This window comes from Protomyctophum parallelum (assembly GCF_964188405.1).
Source record: "Protomyctophum parallelum genome assembly, chromosome: 19".
NCBI classification, from domain to species: domain Eukaryota; kingdom Metazoa; phylum Chordata; class Actinopteri; order Myctophiformes; family Myctophidae; genus Protomyctophum; species Protomyctophum parallelum.
In genome coordinates, this window is record NC_139717.1 from 2,958,706 (window position 1) to 2,977,695 (window position 18,990).

At 43.8% G+C, this 18,990-nt stretch overlaps 1 protein-coding gene across 1 annotated transcript in view; it reads right to left on the reverse strand.

The window, feature by feature from the left end:
• Positions 1 to 18,419, reverse strand: part of fndc4a (fibronectin type III domain containing 4a) — a gene marked incomplete at both ends in the record, with an annotated part of 44,821 nt that extends 26,402 nt beyond the window's left edge. Inside the window, 3 exons of the mRNA XM_083791040.1 lie at positions 612 to 825; positions 7,023 to 7,138; positions 18,344 to 18,419. Coding sequence (XP_083647166.1) covers positions 612 to 825; positions 7,023 to 7,138; positions 18,344 to 18,419 — 406 coding nt within the window. The remainder of the gene's footprint in view (positions 1 to 611; positions 826 to 7,022; positions 7,139 to 18,343) is intronic.
• Between the last annotated feature and the right edge of the window lie 571 nt (positions 18,420 to 18,990).

The following is an 18,990-nucleotide window of genomic DNA, read 5'->3' on the forward strand; positions in this document are numbered from 1 at the left end:
GACATCCTCACACATTTTAACCACACTGGGTAGTCTAGACTAGAGGAGTAATGTTTGTTGAATGTAAACTGCCACACATATCTGTGTACAGAGAGATCATATGATTCTAAGACATTTCTGTGTACAGATCATATAGTAAGTAGCCTTGCCAAGCCATGGGGCCCATAGGGCAGGAGCCTATCTCCTGTTTCTGTAGCCATGGGGCCCATAGGGCAGGAGCCAATCTCCTGTTTCTGTAGCCATGAGGCCCATAGGGGCAGGAGCCTATCTCCTGTTTCTGTAGCGTGAGGCAGCTTGATGTACAAGTACACCCCCTGGACATGACGCTAGTATGTCGCAGGGACTTACCCCCCAATCCAACCCTTGATGCTGAGTGTCAAGCAGGGAGGCACTGGGTCCCATTTTTACAGTCTTTGGTATGACCCGGCCGGGGATTGAACCCACAACCTCCCAGTCTCAGGGAGGCCACAAGGCCACTGAGCTGGTGTACAGATCATATTATGCTAGGATAATACTGTATGATCCTCCCTCAACAGTGTAATGATGGAGATCCAGACACCAAAACACATGTACGGTATGTGTGCACTTTCATTTACACGGTGAATCCTCACCTTGGTTGGAGCTGTTGTTGGAGGAAGAAGGGAAGCGGTCAGACTTCCTGAGGGTGCGGAAGTGGACCTTCTTGCTGGCCTGGCTCTCTCCGTACAGGCCGATGGACTGGACCTGGATGAGGTAGTCCGTGTCCTCGCCCAGGTCCCACAGAACGCAGGCCCGGCTGGTGGTGTTCACCTCGCGTATGGAGCGCTGCATGTGGCCATCCTGTCTCTGGGTTAGGGAGGAGAGGGTGCAGGCCGGGGTTGTTTTTGGCAGCAAATTTCTATTTTAGTTTTAGTCATCATAGTCTCCTGAATAGTTTTCACTTAGTCTTAGTCACATTTTAGTCACCTGGAATGTATTAGTGTTTAGTCTAGTTTTAGTCGACTAAATGTCATATGATTTTAGTCGACTAAATCTACAGTTGATTTAGTCGACTAAAATGTGTTTTGACAGGCCTTGATGTCATTGTAATGACATATTTTTCTGCGACGCGTTGTGAGATTGTAGATCTGCTATTTTCAGCATGCAACCCAGCATAAAACTGGATCTGTTGTCCACTAGTCCCTTCCTAACATTTTAGTCTAGTTTTTATTTGTTGACGAAATTGTCAGTATATTTAGTCTTAGTTTTAGTCACCATAGCATAGTTTTCATTTAGTTTCCATTTAGTTTTCTTCAGTGGAAAAAGGTAGTCGACGAACATTTTTCGTCTTAGTTTTAGTCGACGAAAACAACACTGGTGCAGGCCAGGGTCCGGTTGTTGTGAACGTTTCTGTTTTAGTTTTAGTCATATAGTCTCTTGAAACGTTTTCTTATAGTCACATTTTAGTCACCTGGAATGTTTGTGTTTTTAGTCTAGTTTTAGTTGACTGAATGTCATAAGATTCTTTGTCCACTAAATCTACAGTTGATTTAGTCGACTAAAATGTATTTTGGCGGGCCTTGATGCCGTCGTAATGACTGATTTCACACTTGCTGAAAATAGCCGATCTACAAGCTGCGACGCGTTGTGTGTTTGTAGATCGGCTATTTTCGCCATGCAAACCAAGTGTAAAATGACTTATACTGGATCTCTTCCTAGCATTTTAGCGTAGTTTTTATTTGTTGATGAAATCGTCAGTATGTTTAGTCTTAGTTTTTGTCATCATAGATTAGTTTTCATTTAGTTTTCGTCAGTGAAAAAAGGTAGTCGACGGACATTTCTCGTCTTAGTTTTAGTCGACAAAAACAACACTGGTGGGGTCAGTGGGATGGATGGATGGACGGATAGATGGACGGATGGTCAGATGGATGGTTGGATGCATGTATTGATTGATAAATGGAATCCTTAGTCAGACCAGTGTGTGTCCAGTGGAAACCTCGTATGAATCTGATCTCAGGTCAGAATGGGTTAAATGATAGAGTGGGTAGATGGTAAACCACAATCCGGTTTACCACACTTGACAGATGACTAGATAGATGCTCTTGTCTCAAACTTTATCTGCTCCTCTAATCCAAACACAGTGTGGTCAGTGGCGTGCACAGATAGACACTAGGGGGTGCTAGAGCACCCCCTGCCCTTATGGCTAAGGGCAGTGTGGGCTATGTGCTAAAAAAAAAAGAAAAAAAAATCTTGATAAAAAACGCTTCTACTATATTATTTAGGCCTCCACAATCTAAAGCTATGTTTCTATGTCAGTGGTTCTTCGATAAAAAAATAAATAGCAGATCTACAAGCTCATAGCGCGCCACTCGGTGGCGCGCTATGAGCTTGTAGATCTGCTATTTTTCAATAGCTAAAGCACCAAAATGGGTTCCCACTTCCCGCCCCAAAATGCGCTGCACAAGGTGCCCCTTTTTTTCACTTGAGCACCTGCCCCTCTAAATGTCTGTGCACGCCACTGAGTATGGTATACGTTATTATTTGATATTGAATAGCTTCTGAGATCTGTGACGGATCTCGATTCTCGTGGCTTTCTTTCTTTAGACTTTGTCTTTGACCATTTGTGAAAGTTACGCACAGTAGGTTATTGAAACCTATAATGTGTGAAAGTTACACACACAGTAGGTTATTAAAACCTATAATGTGTGTGAGTTATTCCTCAAAGAATGTACTATGCACAGTTGTTTACGTGTAGCTCTCGTCGGCCCGTTGGAAGCAATGGGCCAGATGTCTTTGATGACCTTTAATAGGGGCGGCGGTGGCTGTACTGTATGCTCTGTACTGTACTGTACTGTATGCTCTGTACTGTACTGTACTGTATGCTCTGTACTGTACTGTACTGTATGCTCCCCCAGAGTCAGTGTCTTTTATAGGGGCGGCGGTGGCTGTACTGTATGCTCTGTACTGTACTGTATGCTCTGTACTGTACTGTATGCTCTGTACTGTACTGTATGCTCTGTACTGTACTGTACTGTATGCTCTGTACTGTACTGTACTGTACTGTATGGTCCCCCAGAGTCAGTGTCTTTTATAGGGGCGGCGGGGGCTGTACTGTATGCTCTGTACTGTACTGTACTGTACTGTATGCTCCCCCAGAGTCAGTGTCTTTTATAGGGGTGGCGGTGGCTGTTCTGTATGCTCCCCCAGAGTCAGTGTCTTTTATAGGGGTGGCGGTGGCTGTTCTGTATGCTCCCCCAGAGTCAGTGTCTTTTATAGGGGTGGCGGTGGCTGTTCTGTAGGCTCCCCCAGAGTCAGTGTCTTTTATAGGGGTGGCGGTGGCTGTTCTGTAGGCTCCCCCAGAGTCAGTGTCTTTTATAGGGGTGGCGGTGGCTGTTCTGTATGCTCCCCCAGAGTCAGTGTCTTTTATAGGGGCGGCGGTGGCTGTTCTGTAGGCTCCCCCAGAGTCAGTGTCTTTTATAGGGGCGGCGGTGGCTGTTCTGTAGGCTCCCCCAGAGTCAGTGTCTTTTATAGGGGTGGCGGTGGCTGTTCTGTAGGCTCCCCCAGAGTCAGTGTCTTTTATAGGGGTGGCGGTGGCTGTACTGTATGCTCCCCCAGAGTCAGTGTCTTTTATAGGGGCGGCGGTGGCTGTTCTGTAGGCTCCCCCAGAGTCAGTGTCTTTTATAGGGGTGGCGGTGGCTGTTCTGTAGGCTCCCCCAGAGTCAGTGTCTTTTATAGGGGTGGCGGTGGCTGTACTGTATGCTCCCCCAGAGTCAGTGTCTTTTATAGGGGTGGCGGTGGCTGTACTGTATGCTCCCCCAGAGTCAGTGTCTTTTATAGGGGCGGCGGTGGCTGTTCTGTATGCTCCCCCAGAGTCAGTGTCTTTTATAGGGGTGGCGGTGGCTGTTCTGTAGGCTCCCCCAGAGTCAGTGTCTTTTATAGGGGTGGCGGTGGCTGTTCTGTAGGCTCCCCCAGAGTCAGTGTCTTTTATAGGGGCGGCGGTGGCTGTACTGTAGGCTCCCCCAGAGTCAGTGTCTTTTATAGGGGTGGCGGTGGCTGTTCTGTAGGCTCCCCCAGAGTCAGTGTCTTTTATAGGGGCGGCGGTGGCTGTACTGTATGCTCCCCCAGAGTCAGTGTCTTTTATAGGGGCGGCGGTGGCTGTACTGTAGGCTCCCCCAGAGTCAGTGTCCAAGTGACCTTGAGCATGACACTGACAGAACCCCTACTTGCTCCGGATGTGCTAGTTGGTGCCTTGCATGGTTTCCACTGCCGTGTGTGTGTGTGTGTGTGTGTGTGTGTGTGTGTGTGTGTGTGTGTGTGTGTGTGTGTGTGTGTGTGTGTGTGTGTGTGTGTGTGTGTGTGTGTGTGTGTGTGTGTGTGTGTGTGTGTGTGTGTGTGTGTGTGTGTGTGTGTGTGTGTGTGTGTGTGTGTGTGTGTGGTGGCTCAGGTGGTGGCTCAGGGGGTAGAGTGGCTGGATGGTAACCACAAGGTTGCCAGTTCGAACCCGGGCTCCCCCAGAGTTACTGTCGAAGTGTCCTTGGGCAAGACACTGAACCCCTAATTGCTCCCGATGTGCTAGTTGGTGCCTTGCATGGTTTCCGCTGCCATCGGTGTGTGAATGTGTGTGTGAACGGGTGAATGTAATGCACAATCTCTGTAAAGGTGTGTGAATGGATGAATGTAATGCACAATCTATGTAAAGCGCCTTGGATAAAGGCGCTATATAAATGCACCATTTGCCATTTTGTGTGTGTGTGTGTGTGTGTGTGTGTGTGTGTGTGTGTGTGTGTGTGTGTGTGTGTGTGTGTGTGTGTGTGTGTGTGTGTGTGTGTGTGTGTGTGTGTGTGTGTGTGTGTGTGTGTGTGTGTGTGTGTGTTTATAAATGCACCATTTACCATTGTATAGCCCTCCTTGACAGGGAGATCTGTTAGAACTGAACTCATTACACTCTTTATACGGTATGTGCAATGAATAAACATAAACATAATGATGGAAACAGACACACAGCCATACTCAAATTATGATGGCTACCATGATGAGTAGTTATGGGGAGCGTTGGTTTTTCACAGGATGAACAATGTGGGCAAAAGTCCATAAAGTGGAACCTTCATAATTACTGTAGTTATACAGCATAATATCCACATCCATAATCAGTTTTCAGTGAGCCATTTGATTAAACTGAATGATGTGGGTTGGCATTCACATTTGCAACCTTGTTTTTCTGTCTGTAAATCAAGCATACGGTGTCAGCCTTTGGTGTAAGATTAAGATTTGTGTTAGGCTTGCCCAGACTCAGCAGACTGCCAACATAACTAATCCTTATTTAACAAGGATCTTGTTAAATAAGTACAACATCTGATTCGCAGTGTGATGAGGCCTTTTTCGCTTAGTGCACAAATCCTCCACAGAATTGAATCGGTAAACTAGTAATTTCGTATTTCACAGTTAACATGACCATTTGGACCTGGGAACGATTCTACAAATGTCTTCTAAATCCTGACAGTTTTCTGTAAAACCCTCTGTTTCTATGTCATTCGTTTCTACAGTATGTCATTCGTTCTCAAACATGTCAAGGACCCCAAAAATATATAATATATTTGGCCGCCGACCCCCATCTGAAAATATGTTGTTCCAGGGACCTCCCAGAAGCAAAGATTTGAGTTAAAAACGTTCGCTCTGAAAGCATTTTTTTCACGATTTAAAAAAAATAGCAGACCTATGAGTTTATAGATCTGCTATTTTTCAATAGCTAAAGTGTTAAAGCTTAATGCTTGAAACACCAAAAGGGGTTTAATAAAACATTAGGGAGATCAGATTCATACGAGGTTTCCACTGGACACACACACGTCTGATTAACCCATTCTGACCTGAGATCAGATTCATACGAGGTTTCCACTGGACACACACACTGGTCTGATTAACCCATTCTGACCTGAGATCAGATTCATACGAGGTTTCCACTGGACACACACACTGGTCTGATTAACCCATTCTGACCTGAGATCAGATTCATACAAGGTTTCCACTGGACACACACACACTGGTCTGATTAACCCATTCTGACCTGAGATCAGATTCTAAAAATGTCAGTCGTTCTTCGATTTTTCAAAAATAGCAGACCTACAAGCTCATAGCGCGCCACTCGGTGGCGCGCTATGAGCTTGTAGATCTGCTATTTTTCAATAGCTAAAGCACGACACGATGCTAACACCAAAATGGGTTCCCCGTTCAGAATGGGGAAACTTCCCCCATATGCTCCACAGACCGACAGACAGTGAGTAATACAATATAAAATACATATCAGGTGTGTCGCCTGCGGGGCTACTGTATACCGTAGGTGGGTGCCAAAATCACATCAGAAGGATATTGAGCAATAAGGCCTAATGCCAAAACACCATTACTGTAAATGGCTAAAGGTAATGTAGAAATGACATCGCTTCCCTCGAGGGACAAACAAGACGCGGTCAAAATAACAGTGTGACTTTATGGATTTCAGACTGTTTTCAGGCTACGACACCAGTCAAGGTGTACACTAGTACCTATGATGTATGACTATACTGTATTCGCGCGCGCGCGCCACCGAGTGGCGCGATACGAGCTTGTAGGTCTGCTATTTTTTGAAAAGTAGTGAAAATGTGGTTCCAAATCAGCAGCCAATTACATATATTTTTTGGGGGTCCTTGACATGAAATATTCAGCACCACTGATATAGAAACATGAGGTTTTTCAGAAAGAAATACTTAAAAAAAAAGACATTTCTTTATTTCTATGGGTCAAATGGGTTAACCCATTCTGACCTGAGATCAGATTCATACGAGGTTTCCACTGGACAAACACGGGTCTGATTAACCCATTCTGACCTGAGATCAGATTAAAAAAATGTCAGTCGTTCTTCGATTTTTCAAAAATAGCAGACCTACAAGCTCGTATCGCGCCACTCGGTGGCGCGCTACGAGCTTGTAGGTCTGCTATTTTTCAATAGCTAAAGCATAACATGATGCTGACACCAAAATGGGTGCCCGTTCAGAATGGGTTAAAAGTAAGAGTACTAGAGACGTATCACTCGCCTGCTGTGAGATGGAGAAGCCGATGATCACGTCGCCTTCTGGAACCTCCCAGGAAACGGTTGCAGAGTCAGCACGGAGGTTCATGACGGACACGTTGACGGGAGCTGGTGGTCGATCTGGAGAAATGGTTAGAAGAATGGCTCGGTTTTGTAGAGAAGGGTATAACCATGGAAATGTCAGGACTGCAGGCGTCTTACTGTACTGTTTATTATTCCAGACAGTGTTATTTTTATTCACATCAGTCACCGTGCTGATTTGCATGCGTCCTGTTGAGGTAACGGATAGGTTTTTGAGCACTTTACAATACCTCAGACTATACTGTATACTATAACATGGTAGAAATAGAATAGCGTAGACCAAATTATAGCTTTTTATCATCGCAGTCACACTGCACTGATACATTTCTAAAGGTCCTGTTTGTCCTCTCTTTTCTTAAACCATGTGCCACGGCAACAGAACCTGCCAGGTTGTGTTAGATAGAACGTATCGATGTCACCAAGGTTACGGTATCCCTTTCATTTCATGTCCATCCATCTCTCTCTCTCTCTCTCTCTCCTCTCTCTCTCTCTCTCTCTCTCTCTCTCTCGCTGCAGCCAATTTATCGTCATTTATCCGCCAGCGGACAAGCTGAATACAAAGTGGTACCAAAGCCTGGGCAGCGAGCGGGCAGATGGAACGGAGTGTGACCGATCCAGTAGAGGGGCGATACGGCCGTACACAGAGTGGCGCGATACGAGCTTGTAGGTCTGCTATTTTTGAAAAAAATCGAAGAACGACTGACATTTTTAGAATCTGATCTCAGGTCAGAATGGGTTCATCAGACCAGTGTGTGTCCAGTGGAAAACCTTGTATGAATCTGATCTCAGGTCAGAATGGGTTAAGAAAGTGACTACCATGACCCGTGGTAGTCACTTTAGGGCAGTTATTGCTGAGAGCAGCAGGTGCCACGTTCACTTATAGAATTGGTCATTAATTATTACTAATTATAGAGCCCTATGTTGCTATATTTATATTTTCCACTCCAGGCAATATGAGCAAACGAGCCCCTGCAGGGCTTCTAGCGTTACGTACTGTTTTCAGTATGTTGGTATTCAATTAAACCCCATTTTGGACATGAGGTCCATTAAAAAAAAAGGCTTCTAAATCCTAACATCTTTCTGAAAAACCCTATGTTTCTATATGTCAGTGGTGCTCAACCTTTTTCATGTCAAGGACCCCCAGAATTATCTCTATTGGGCCACACAGACCCCCCATCTCAGAATATGTAGTTCCAGGGACCCCCCCCCCCCCCCCCCCCCCCCAGGAGCAAATATTTTAGTTAAAAATGTTCGCTCTGAAATATATATTCAATGATTTGCGCCACATTTTAAAGATTTTTCAAAAATAGCAGACCTACAAGCTCGTAGCGCGCCACTCGGTGGCGCGCTATGAGCTTGTAGGTCTGCTATTTTCCAATAGCTAAATTACATTATATATGAATCCACGGTATGAGTCTGGCCCCACCAGGCGAGAAATCACCTAACTCAAAAAATTTAATTTTCTTTGGATTTTCTTTTTCTTTCCCATGTTAACTGTGATCCCTGTTAACTGCCAACCCCCTGTTGGCCAGGGGAGGGTGCTGTCTCCTCCTCTGACCACTGCAGCTTTTCACCTGACAGCGAGGAGTTTTACCAACGCAGGACACGAGACAGTTGTAACAGGAACAAATCATTCCAATGCTCTCGCTCTCCCAGCAGTCCTTATCTTACTTATATACCACATGATTGACTTGCAAAGTCTCTCCATAATTGCCCCAAATTACGTATATCCGTTCTCCATGGATTCTTCTAATTCATTCAATCAATGTAGCCATTTCTTTTGTCGTCCGGGTCAACAGGGTTGATTAACAAACTGGATTACTTCCATGAATTAATCCATTTTGTGCGGGAACCCCATTTTGGTGTTAGCATTATGTTATGCTTTAGCTATTGAAAAATAGCAGATCTACAAGCTCATAGCGCGCCACCGAGTGGCGCGCTATGAGCTTGTAGATCTGCTATTTTTTTTAAATCGAAGAACCACTGACACAGAAACATGGATTTTTCTGAAAACTGTCAGGATTTTTTGATTGATTGATTGAAATATTTATTAACAGTTTGTAGAATTTACAGTACATTTTAAGCACAAACTCAATACAAAGACTGTCAACTGTGAGTGGACGACCCAATTAAGCATTACACTTGTTTACAACAGGGTCCACATTGTTCAATTCATCAAAACATTTAAGGACATACAACCATTTAGAGACATACAAATAGACATTTCTATGTAGCTAAAGAACAGAACAGGAATTCATCATATGGGAAGCAAAAAAGGGAAAATATACAAGCACTGGGAAAATATACAATATACAGTGAGGGAAATGGGGTGGGGGGGTGGGGGGGATTCAGATTTTACAGAGGCCAGTTTCGAATTGCAGCCATCCGTAGGTGCCCTTTGAGAGCGGTTTTGAAGGAGTCAAGGGATTCACATGTCTTAATGACTGTTGGTAGGGCGTTCCACATTTTGGTGGCATAGGAGCGAAAATAATTTAGTCCCTTGTTTGTGCCGAATCTGGGTTGTACATGGTTTGTTGCACTCCCTCTGGTGTTGTGGGTGTGGACTTCGTTTACATTAAGGAAGTATTTAGACAGGTACATGGGTATCTTGGTGGTGTATCGAATCTTGTGGACCAGACCCATTGCAAGATGCTGTACTCTGTCGACGACCCTAAGCCATCCCAGCCTGTCAAAGTGGGCAGGGGTGAGGTGGGTTCGGGGGGTGAGGCCAAGTAGGAGCCTGACCAGTTTGTTTTGGGAGGTCTGGAGCCTTGTTTTAAGGGCCTTTGAGGTGCTGTGGTACCAAGAGGTGGATGCATAGTCAAAGAAACCTTGTACGAGGGCTCCTGTTAAGGTCTTCAAGGTGTTTTTGCTGACCAGTGAGGAGATCCTGTAAAGGAATCTTGTTCTTTGATTGACTTTTTTGATTACGTTGGTGGCCATTTTATCACCGGAAAGATTAGCCTCCAGGATGGAACCTAGGTAGGTAATTTGATCTTTTCGTGTGATAATATTGTCACCCACTCTAACCAAGAAGCCATCTGCCTTGCTGAGTTTACTATTTGATCCGAAGAGGATGGATTCAGTTTTTCCCAGGTGTAAGGATAGTTTGTTATCAGCGAGCCAGGTGCAGATTCTACCGAGTTCAGAGCTGAGGGTCTTTTCAACCTGCAGTTTGTTCCTGTCCGAGACCAGCAGTGCTGAGTCATCTGCGAACAGGAACAAGTTGCAGTCACAAGCTGAAGTCATGTCGTTAACATAAATTAGGAACAGTAAAGGCCCTAGTATGCTTCCTTTTTTTTTTTTTTTTAAGATATTTTTTTGCGGCTTACGCCTTTATTGATTTTTTTTAAGGGATAGAAAGTAGGCTGACAGGAAACGGGAGAGAGATGGGGGATGACATGCGGTAAAGGCCGTGTCGGGTCCGGGAGTCGAACCCGCGGCACACCGCGACTGGATCACCAGTCCGGTGCCCAGACCGTTACGCTACGGCCTGGGCCCTAGTATGCTTCCTTGTGGGACACCACAGCTCACTGGGAGGGGAGGGGACAGTGTTCCGTTCACCTCCACCATCTGTTCTCTCCCCTCCAGGTAGGATTGCATCCAGCTCACTGATGTGCTATCAAAACCAATAGCTTTAAGCTTGTTAACCAGTATGGAGTGGTTCACGGTGTCAAAAGCCTTTTGGAGGTCCAGCATGACCATGCCGCAGTATTTTCCAGCATCCACCTCGTGTTTGATGTGATCGCTCAAATAGAGGAGGCATGTGTCAGTGGAGTGGGATGTTCTGAAGCCAGATTGGAACTCGTACAGCAATTTATTAGTGGCAAGATACTTTTCAACCTGTTCATAGACTATTTTTTCCATCACTTTCGAGATGGAGCTTAGAATAGAAATAGGGCGGTAGTTGCCGGGTTCTAATTTACTCCCTTTTTTGTACAAGGGGGTTTACTTTGGCCAGTTTAAAATCTTGGGGGACCTGTCCCTGTTTGATGGAGAGGTTAACTATGTGGGTGATGACTGGAGCTATGGAAAAGGCTGAGTCTCTGAGAAATTTGGAGGGAATATTGTCATGGCCAGTGGCCTTGTGGGGTTGGAGGGCACTCAGTTTTTTAAGTACCTCCTCGGTTGTTACCATTGCCATTTTAAAATCATCTTTACAAACACCAAGGTTTTTGTAGAATGCTTTGATGTGCTCTACACCAAAACGCCCAGAGTGGGAGGGCAGTTTGCTAACCAGCTTTGTTGCAATGTTTGTAAAGAAGATGTTCAAGTGGTTGGCTACATCGAGTTTGTCAGTGATGAGGGTGTTATTCAATTTGATGTTTATGTTAGTAAACCAGGTTTTTAGTTTCCGACCACAGCCTAGTTGGTTGTTTAGTAACTTCCATAGCTCCCGAGGATTGTTTTTGATTTCCTCGGCTTTATCATTGATAAAGTTACATTTGGCTGATTTGGTCATGGCAATTACACAGTTTCTTAGCTTGTTACACTGGGCTTTTAGGTTGTGCAGTTTGGTTTGGAGATCACTGTCGAAGCGCTTGCACTTGGCTAGTTTGGACTTGCATTTAAGAAGTTCAGAGCATTTGTTGTCTCTGGCTTTCATTGCAGTCAGTATGTCCGAATTCATCCATGGCTCCGAGCGGGTTTTGACCCTGACGGTACTCAAAGGAGCCATGATGTTTAGTACTGATGTAAATTTGGTTTTAAAGCCATGCTTCTTCGACTAGTGAGCTCCTGAGCACATCGGACCAATCCAGATTCTCCAGTTCCAGGTTAAAGGCCTCACTAGAGTAGGTTTTGAGGTCCCTAGATATGACTGTTTTGTGACAGTCAAACTTCTAGATTCAGAAGACATTTTTAGAATCTGATCTCAGGTCAGAATGAATTAAGTAGCCTACAGTTGTAGTTAGTTATTGACCCTCTGGCCCACAGAGGATGTGTTATGTAAAGATCTGTAAACGGCGATAGATGATCGATGGATACACTGGGTTGTCTATAGGCACGTGTTTGGGACAAACCAAAGATGGCGCCCTCTTGGGGCGTAGGCGCGTATAGCAGGCACCCTGCTGTCATGTGATGAATCATAGAACACAGCTATGGCCCTGCACATTAGATACACACATTATGAGGCACAAACACAGCCTAATCCCTGCAGTAGGTATAGTTAATTTAGATACATGTGATGAATCATAGAACACAGCTATGCACATTAGATACACACATTATGAGGCACAAACACAGCCTAATCCCTGCAGTAGGTATAGTTAATTTAGATACATGTGATGAATCATAGAACACAGCTATGCACATTAGATACACACATTATGAGGCACAAACACAGCCTAATCCCTGCAGTAGGTATAGTTAATTTAGATACATGTGATGAATCATAGAACACAGCTATGCACATTAGATACACACATTATGAGGCACAAACACAGCCTAATCCCTGCAGTAGGTATAGTTAATTTAGATACATGTGATGAATCATAGAACACAGCTATGCACATTAGATACACACATTATGAGGCACAAACACAGCCTAATCCCTGCAGTAGGTATAGTTAATTTAGATACATGTGATGAATCATAGAACACAGCTATGCACATTAGATACACACATTATGAGGGCACAAACACAGCCTAATCCCTGCAGTAGGTATAGTTAATTTAGATACATGTGATGAATCATAGAACACAGCTATGCACATTAGATACACACATTATGAGGGCACAAACACAGCCTAATCCCTGCAGTAGGTATAGTTAATTTAGATACATGTGATGAATCATAGAACACAGCTATGCACATTAGATACACACATTATGAGTGCACAAACACAGCCTAATCCCTGCAGTAGGTATAGTTAATTTAGATACATGTGATGAATCATAGAACACAGCTATGCACATTAGATACACACATTATGAGGGCACAAACACAGCCTAATCCCTGCAGTAGGTATAGTTAATTTAGATACATGTGATGAATCATAGAACACAGCTATGCACATTAGATACACACATTATGAGGCACAAACACAGCCTAATCCCTGCAGTAGGTATAGTTAATTTAGATACATGTGATGAATCATAGAACACAGCTATGCACATTAGATACACACATTATGAGGCACAAACACAGCCTAATCCCTGCAGTAGTTATAGTTAATTTAGATACATGTGATGAATCATAGAACACAGCTATGCACATTAGATACACACATTATGAGGGCACAAACACAGCCTAATCCCTGCAGTAGGTATAGTTAATTTAGATACATGTGATGAATCATAGAACACAGCTATGCACATTAGATACACACATTATGAGTGCACAAACACAGCCTAATCCCTGCAGTAGGTATAGTTAATTTAGATACATGTGATGAATCATAGAACACAGCTATGCACATTAGATACACACATTATGAGGGCACAAACACAGCCTAATCCCTGCAGTAGGTATAGTTAATTTAGATACATGTGATGAATCATAGAACACAGCTATGCACATTAGATACACACATTATGAGGGCACAAACACAGCCTAATCCCTGCAGAGGTATAGTTAATTTAGATACATGTGATGAATCATAGAACACAGCTATGCACATTAGATACACACATTATGAGGGCACAAACACAGCCTAATCCCTGCAGTAGGTATAGTTAATTTAGATACATGTGATGAATCATAGAACACAGCTATGCACATTAGATACACACATTATGAGGGCACAAACACAGCCTAATCCCTGCAGTAGGTATAGTTAATTTAGATACATGTGATGAATCATAGAACACAGCTTTAGATACACACATTATGAGGGCACAAACACAGCCTAATCCCTGCAGTAGGTATAGTTCATTTGCGTCATGGAATGACTTGAGCTCGTGTACGTTACCATTCGGCTAAAGACTAAAGAGCCATGGCCCGATAGGCTAGTAGTAACGCAGCCACCTATAGCCTACAGTTATATTGTGCAGCAGACAGTACAGTACACCACAGACAGTACAGTACGCCACAGACAGTACAGTACACCACAGACAGTACAGTCCCATTTGGCAGCTGTCAGTAACGAAAGGTTTTACTATAATTACGTTTTCTACTCTTATTTAGATTGAAATACATTCTGGCTTCTTCTGCCAGTGATTCATCTATCTTGCACAATTATGTTGACGATTTAATAACTGTAGTAAATACCATTTAAAAACTGTAATTTATAGAACCTTTTGGCTTTTGTCCACACATTTCACAAAATAAATCACACACCGTCACTGAGAACATAATCGCACTGCTCGCCCTTGTATAACCCATTTAGACCCGAGGACGATTCTACAAATGCCTTCTAAATCCTGACAGTTTTCTATGTTTCTATGTCAGCGGTGCTCAAACATTTTCATGTCAAGAACCCCCAAAAATATATGTAATTGGCCGCCGACCCCCCATCTGAAAATATGTTGTTCCAGGGACCCCCCCAGAAACAAAGATTTTAGTTTAAAAACGCTCACTCTGAAAGAATACAATTTACAATTACAATTTACAATTTAGGCATTTAGCAGACGCTCTTAATCCAGAGCGACTTACATTTAAGCAAGAACAGAAGCATGGGAATACATCACATAAAAGTATTTATCATGAAACATGCGTAAGCTAAGAAAGTAACAGTGGAATATCTATATAATGAAACTATACATACACTATACATATATACTATACATATTTACTACTATGCTATACATATGTACTATGGCATGCTATGACTAAATACAATACAATTATAGTGCTGTCTACATAACATGATATAAGTCTGTATCAAATGCTATCTAAGCCAACATAAATGCTATCTAAGGGGTTAGGGTAAGTGCTATGGGCCATGATGGAGTCTGAAAAGGTGGGTTTTCAGGCTACGGCGGAAGAATATATATTCAAAGATTTGTGCCACATTTTCACGATTTGAAAAAGATAGCAGATCTACAAGCTCGTAGCGCGCCACTCGGTGGCACGCTATGAGCTTGTAGATCTGAGATCTGCTATTTTTCAATAGCTAAAGTATAACATAATGCTTGAAACACGAAAAAGGGGTTCCCGTTCAGAATGGTATAAGCTACTGTAGGTTCCAATAGTACCACATCATTCAAAAGCTCCCAGTGCATAACCCATTCTGACCTGAGATCAGATTCATACGAGGTTTCCGCCGGACACACACTGGTCTGATTAACCCATTCTGACCTGAGATCAGATTCTAAAAATGTCAGTCGCTCTTCGATTTTTCAAAAATAGCAGACCTACAAGCTCGTATCGCGCCACTCGGTGGCGCGATATGAGCTTGTAGATCTGCTATTTTTAAATAGCTAAAGCATAACATGATGCTGACACCAAAATGGGTGCCCGGTCAGAATGGGATAATATGTATGAGTTGTCAAAACGCTGCCATTTGTTCTGTCCTGTAAATGTCCTCCATAGAGAGACAGAGGCGGTCTACTGAATGTATAATGTCAACTTGTCAAGCATGACACGAATGAGTACCCAGCATTTTATTCAAGGGGCGTAAAAGTTCAAAGGGATTCATCGGCTCACTAACATTGTCATAATGGAACTCCCCGAGGTGTATATAATTCATACTGCTTCAAACAGTTGAAGCAAGGTGACAGGCTTTATGACAGGCTTCATCCCCATTCTACCAGCTCAGTGGCCTTGTGGTTAGAGTGTCCGCCCTGAGACTGGGAGGTCGGGGGTTCGATCCCCGGCCGGGTCATACCAAAGACTGTAAAAATGGGACCCAGTGCCTCCCTGCTTGGCACTCAGCATCAAGGGTTGGATTGGGGGTATAAGTCCCTGCGACATACTAGCGTCATGTCCAGGGGGTGTAGTTGTACATCAAGCTGCCTCACGCTACAGGCACAGGAGATAGGCTCCTGCCCCTATGGTCCTCATGGCTACAGAAACAGGAGATAGGCTCCTGCCCCTATGGGCCTCATGGCTACAGAAACAGGAGATAGGCTCCTGCCCCTATGGTCCTCATGGCTACAGAAACAGGAGATAGGCTCCTGCCCCTATGGGCCTCATGGCTACAGAAACAGGAGATAGGCTCCTGCCCCTATGGGCCTCATGGCTACAGAAACAGGAGATAGGCTCCTGCCCCTATGGGCCTCATGGCTACAGAAACAGGAGATAGGCTCCTGCCCCTATGGGCCTCACGGCTACAGAAACAGAAGATAGGCTCCTGCCCCTATGGGCCTCATGGCTACAGAAACAGGAGATAGGCTCCTGCCCCTATGGGCCTCATGGCTACAGAAACAGGAGATAGGCTCCTGCCCCTATGGGCCTCATGGCTACAGAAACAGGAGATAGGCTCCTGCCCTATGGGCCTCATGGCTACAGAAACAGGAGATAGGCTCCTGCCCCTATGGGCCTCATGGCTACAGAAACAGGAGATAGGCTCCTGCCCCTATGGGCCTCATGGCTACAGAAACAGGAGATAGGCTCCTGCCCCTAATGTAGTGGGATCATAGTTATAGTTCTAACTTTGTGGCTTGAATGATGCCTTAACTTACAGTAACTGATATATGTAGATGTATTCACTCACGGTTCAACCTTCAAACAACGCAACCTGAATTTGTGTTACCCTAAGCTCTGGGAAGTCCATATGTATCCCTCCAAACAGCAGGGGGTTGGGATTTGCTGCTCTCAGACTCCTATTAAGCAAATTGCCGCAATACCGTGCTATTTTATCTCCACCATAGCAAAGTCTCAGCATGCCACGATCTAAATCTAGGCCATAATCTGGCGTTGAACACAGTGGAAGAGGAAAACATTATTTTTGTCTAGTAACTTCAGTCCACCAGGCTTGGCTAAATCCTATCAGGTTTCCACTGCCTCTCTAGTCTCTACACAGCAGCTATACACATAGTAAAGTATACTCTCTATGCCGTCCCATCTCCCACAGGGACGCTGTCCGCTTTGTTTTTTAGAGAATACAGCAGAGCGTGCCTCTGAACACTCCTCACTCCTCACACACCCAAAGAAGCACTACAGAACAGAACAGAACATGGCAACCTCTCTGTCACAGTGCTGTCAAAGAAGCACAACAGAACAGAACAGAACATGGCAACCTCTCTGTCACAGTGCTGTCAAACTGCTCTGGAATCCCCCAGTGAGAAGACACACACACACGGAGCCAAACAGATAGTGAGAGACAATGTGCAAACACAGCAGCAAGATTTGTGAGTTGCTGTGATAGGAGAAGGATATCAAATGGAACACAACCACCCTAAATACTAATCATTGTGTATATTCCTGCACTATACCTGCATCCAGTGACCTTGGTATACATATAGAATTTGATCTGTTGAAGATTCTGACCTTCAAATGTACATCATTTTTGTTTTGATTGTATTGCTGTATTGTTGTATTGTTCTTTCTGCTTTGGCAATGTAAACGTATGTTTTCTCATGCCAATAAAGCCCTTTGAATTGAATTGAGAGACACACAGAGAGACTGAGAGAAAATCTGACAGGAGTGTGGCGGGAGCTACTCCTGAATAGCAAATGTGTCGCCAGGCTTCTCAAAGAAGCAGTTTGGTTTCTCAACAGTGTCAGTGCCTTGAAATTGGTATAGTTTATGTGTATTGCATGATTGGTGAATTTGACTGTATACTATAATAGGTGAGCCAGTGACACACCCTTACTTTAGATGTATTTTTGTTTGGGTCAGTTGTAGCTATAGTATAAGATGAGCTCTCCTAATTTAGACAGAATAGAGGCTGTGTGTTTGACGTGCTTGACCACATAGACATAATTGTATAAATCACATGGAACATCACTGTATACTGCATTGGCATGTCGTATAAGGTGGACATTTGGTTTAAAATAAATAGCAGATCTACAAGCTCACAAGCAGTTATTTAGGGGGAACAGACCACCTGTTAATGAAGTTATTAAAGGCATATGATACTGATTTTGTGTTGATCATCAAGGAAGCTAGAACAACCTTGCAACATAATTTACATTAAATCCTGTGACAATAATATTATATATTTTTAAACTGTGTCCCATTCCAATACAGACAAACGTTGATACAATAAGATATTGACATTGTTGTAACTAACCAGAGTCATATAGAGTAAGACTCTTATGTCTCTGCATTCTATACCACTTGGTGTGACTGAAGGTAATTTGTTATTATTATTAACCATTATACAGTCGACACGTTTGTTAGAGACTATATATACTTACTTGCTCCCACCAAGAAAATGTCGCTGCCGAAAAGCAACAGGACCACGGAGCTAATTAAAACAAGCAGGCGAGCCATGTCTTAGTTGTCTTAGTTGGTGTCACTCTTCTCTTCTCAGAAAGACAAAAGCGTAGATCTTCTGTTTGTAGACCAGCTTAATCAGTTCATTTTATTTGCTGCACAGACTAGTGATGGTGACAAATCCTTTCGCGCATATTTTCGTCATGATCGAAGTATAGTGGCTATACAACGAATCCAAGTAGCCAATTAGTCTTGAGTCGTTCAATTCGGACACTTTTACCCAGTTCTACGTGGCAGGTAAACTATTTCTCTACAGGCAATAATGCTTCCTTTCTATATATCAATTCCCACAAGTGAATTCAAGCGATTCATTCCCGCTGAGATCAACGAGAACAATTGGTTTCCAACTAATCCATCCAGGGCATTTGAAAACTATTCTTCACAAGTATGGTCATTCCATCTTCTCATGGAGTCGTCCGTCCCCTCAGAACAGACCGAGGGGACATATACCGTTGGAGAGGTTCCAAGGACCAAGGACAGCGGCTCGTTGCGTGTGAGTTTAGACTAGTTAGTACGTTACGCTTTCCTTCACTATATTTAGACCGCTTCATGCAGTGCACGTGGGTCG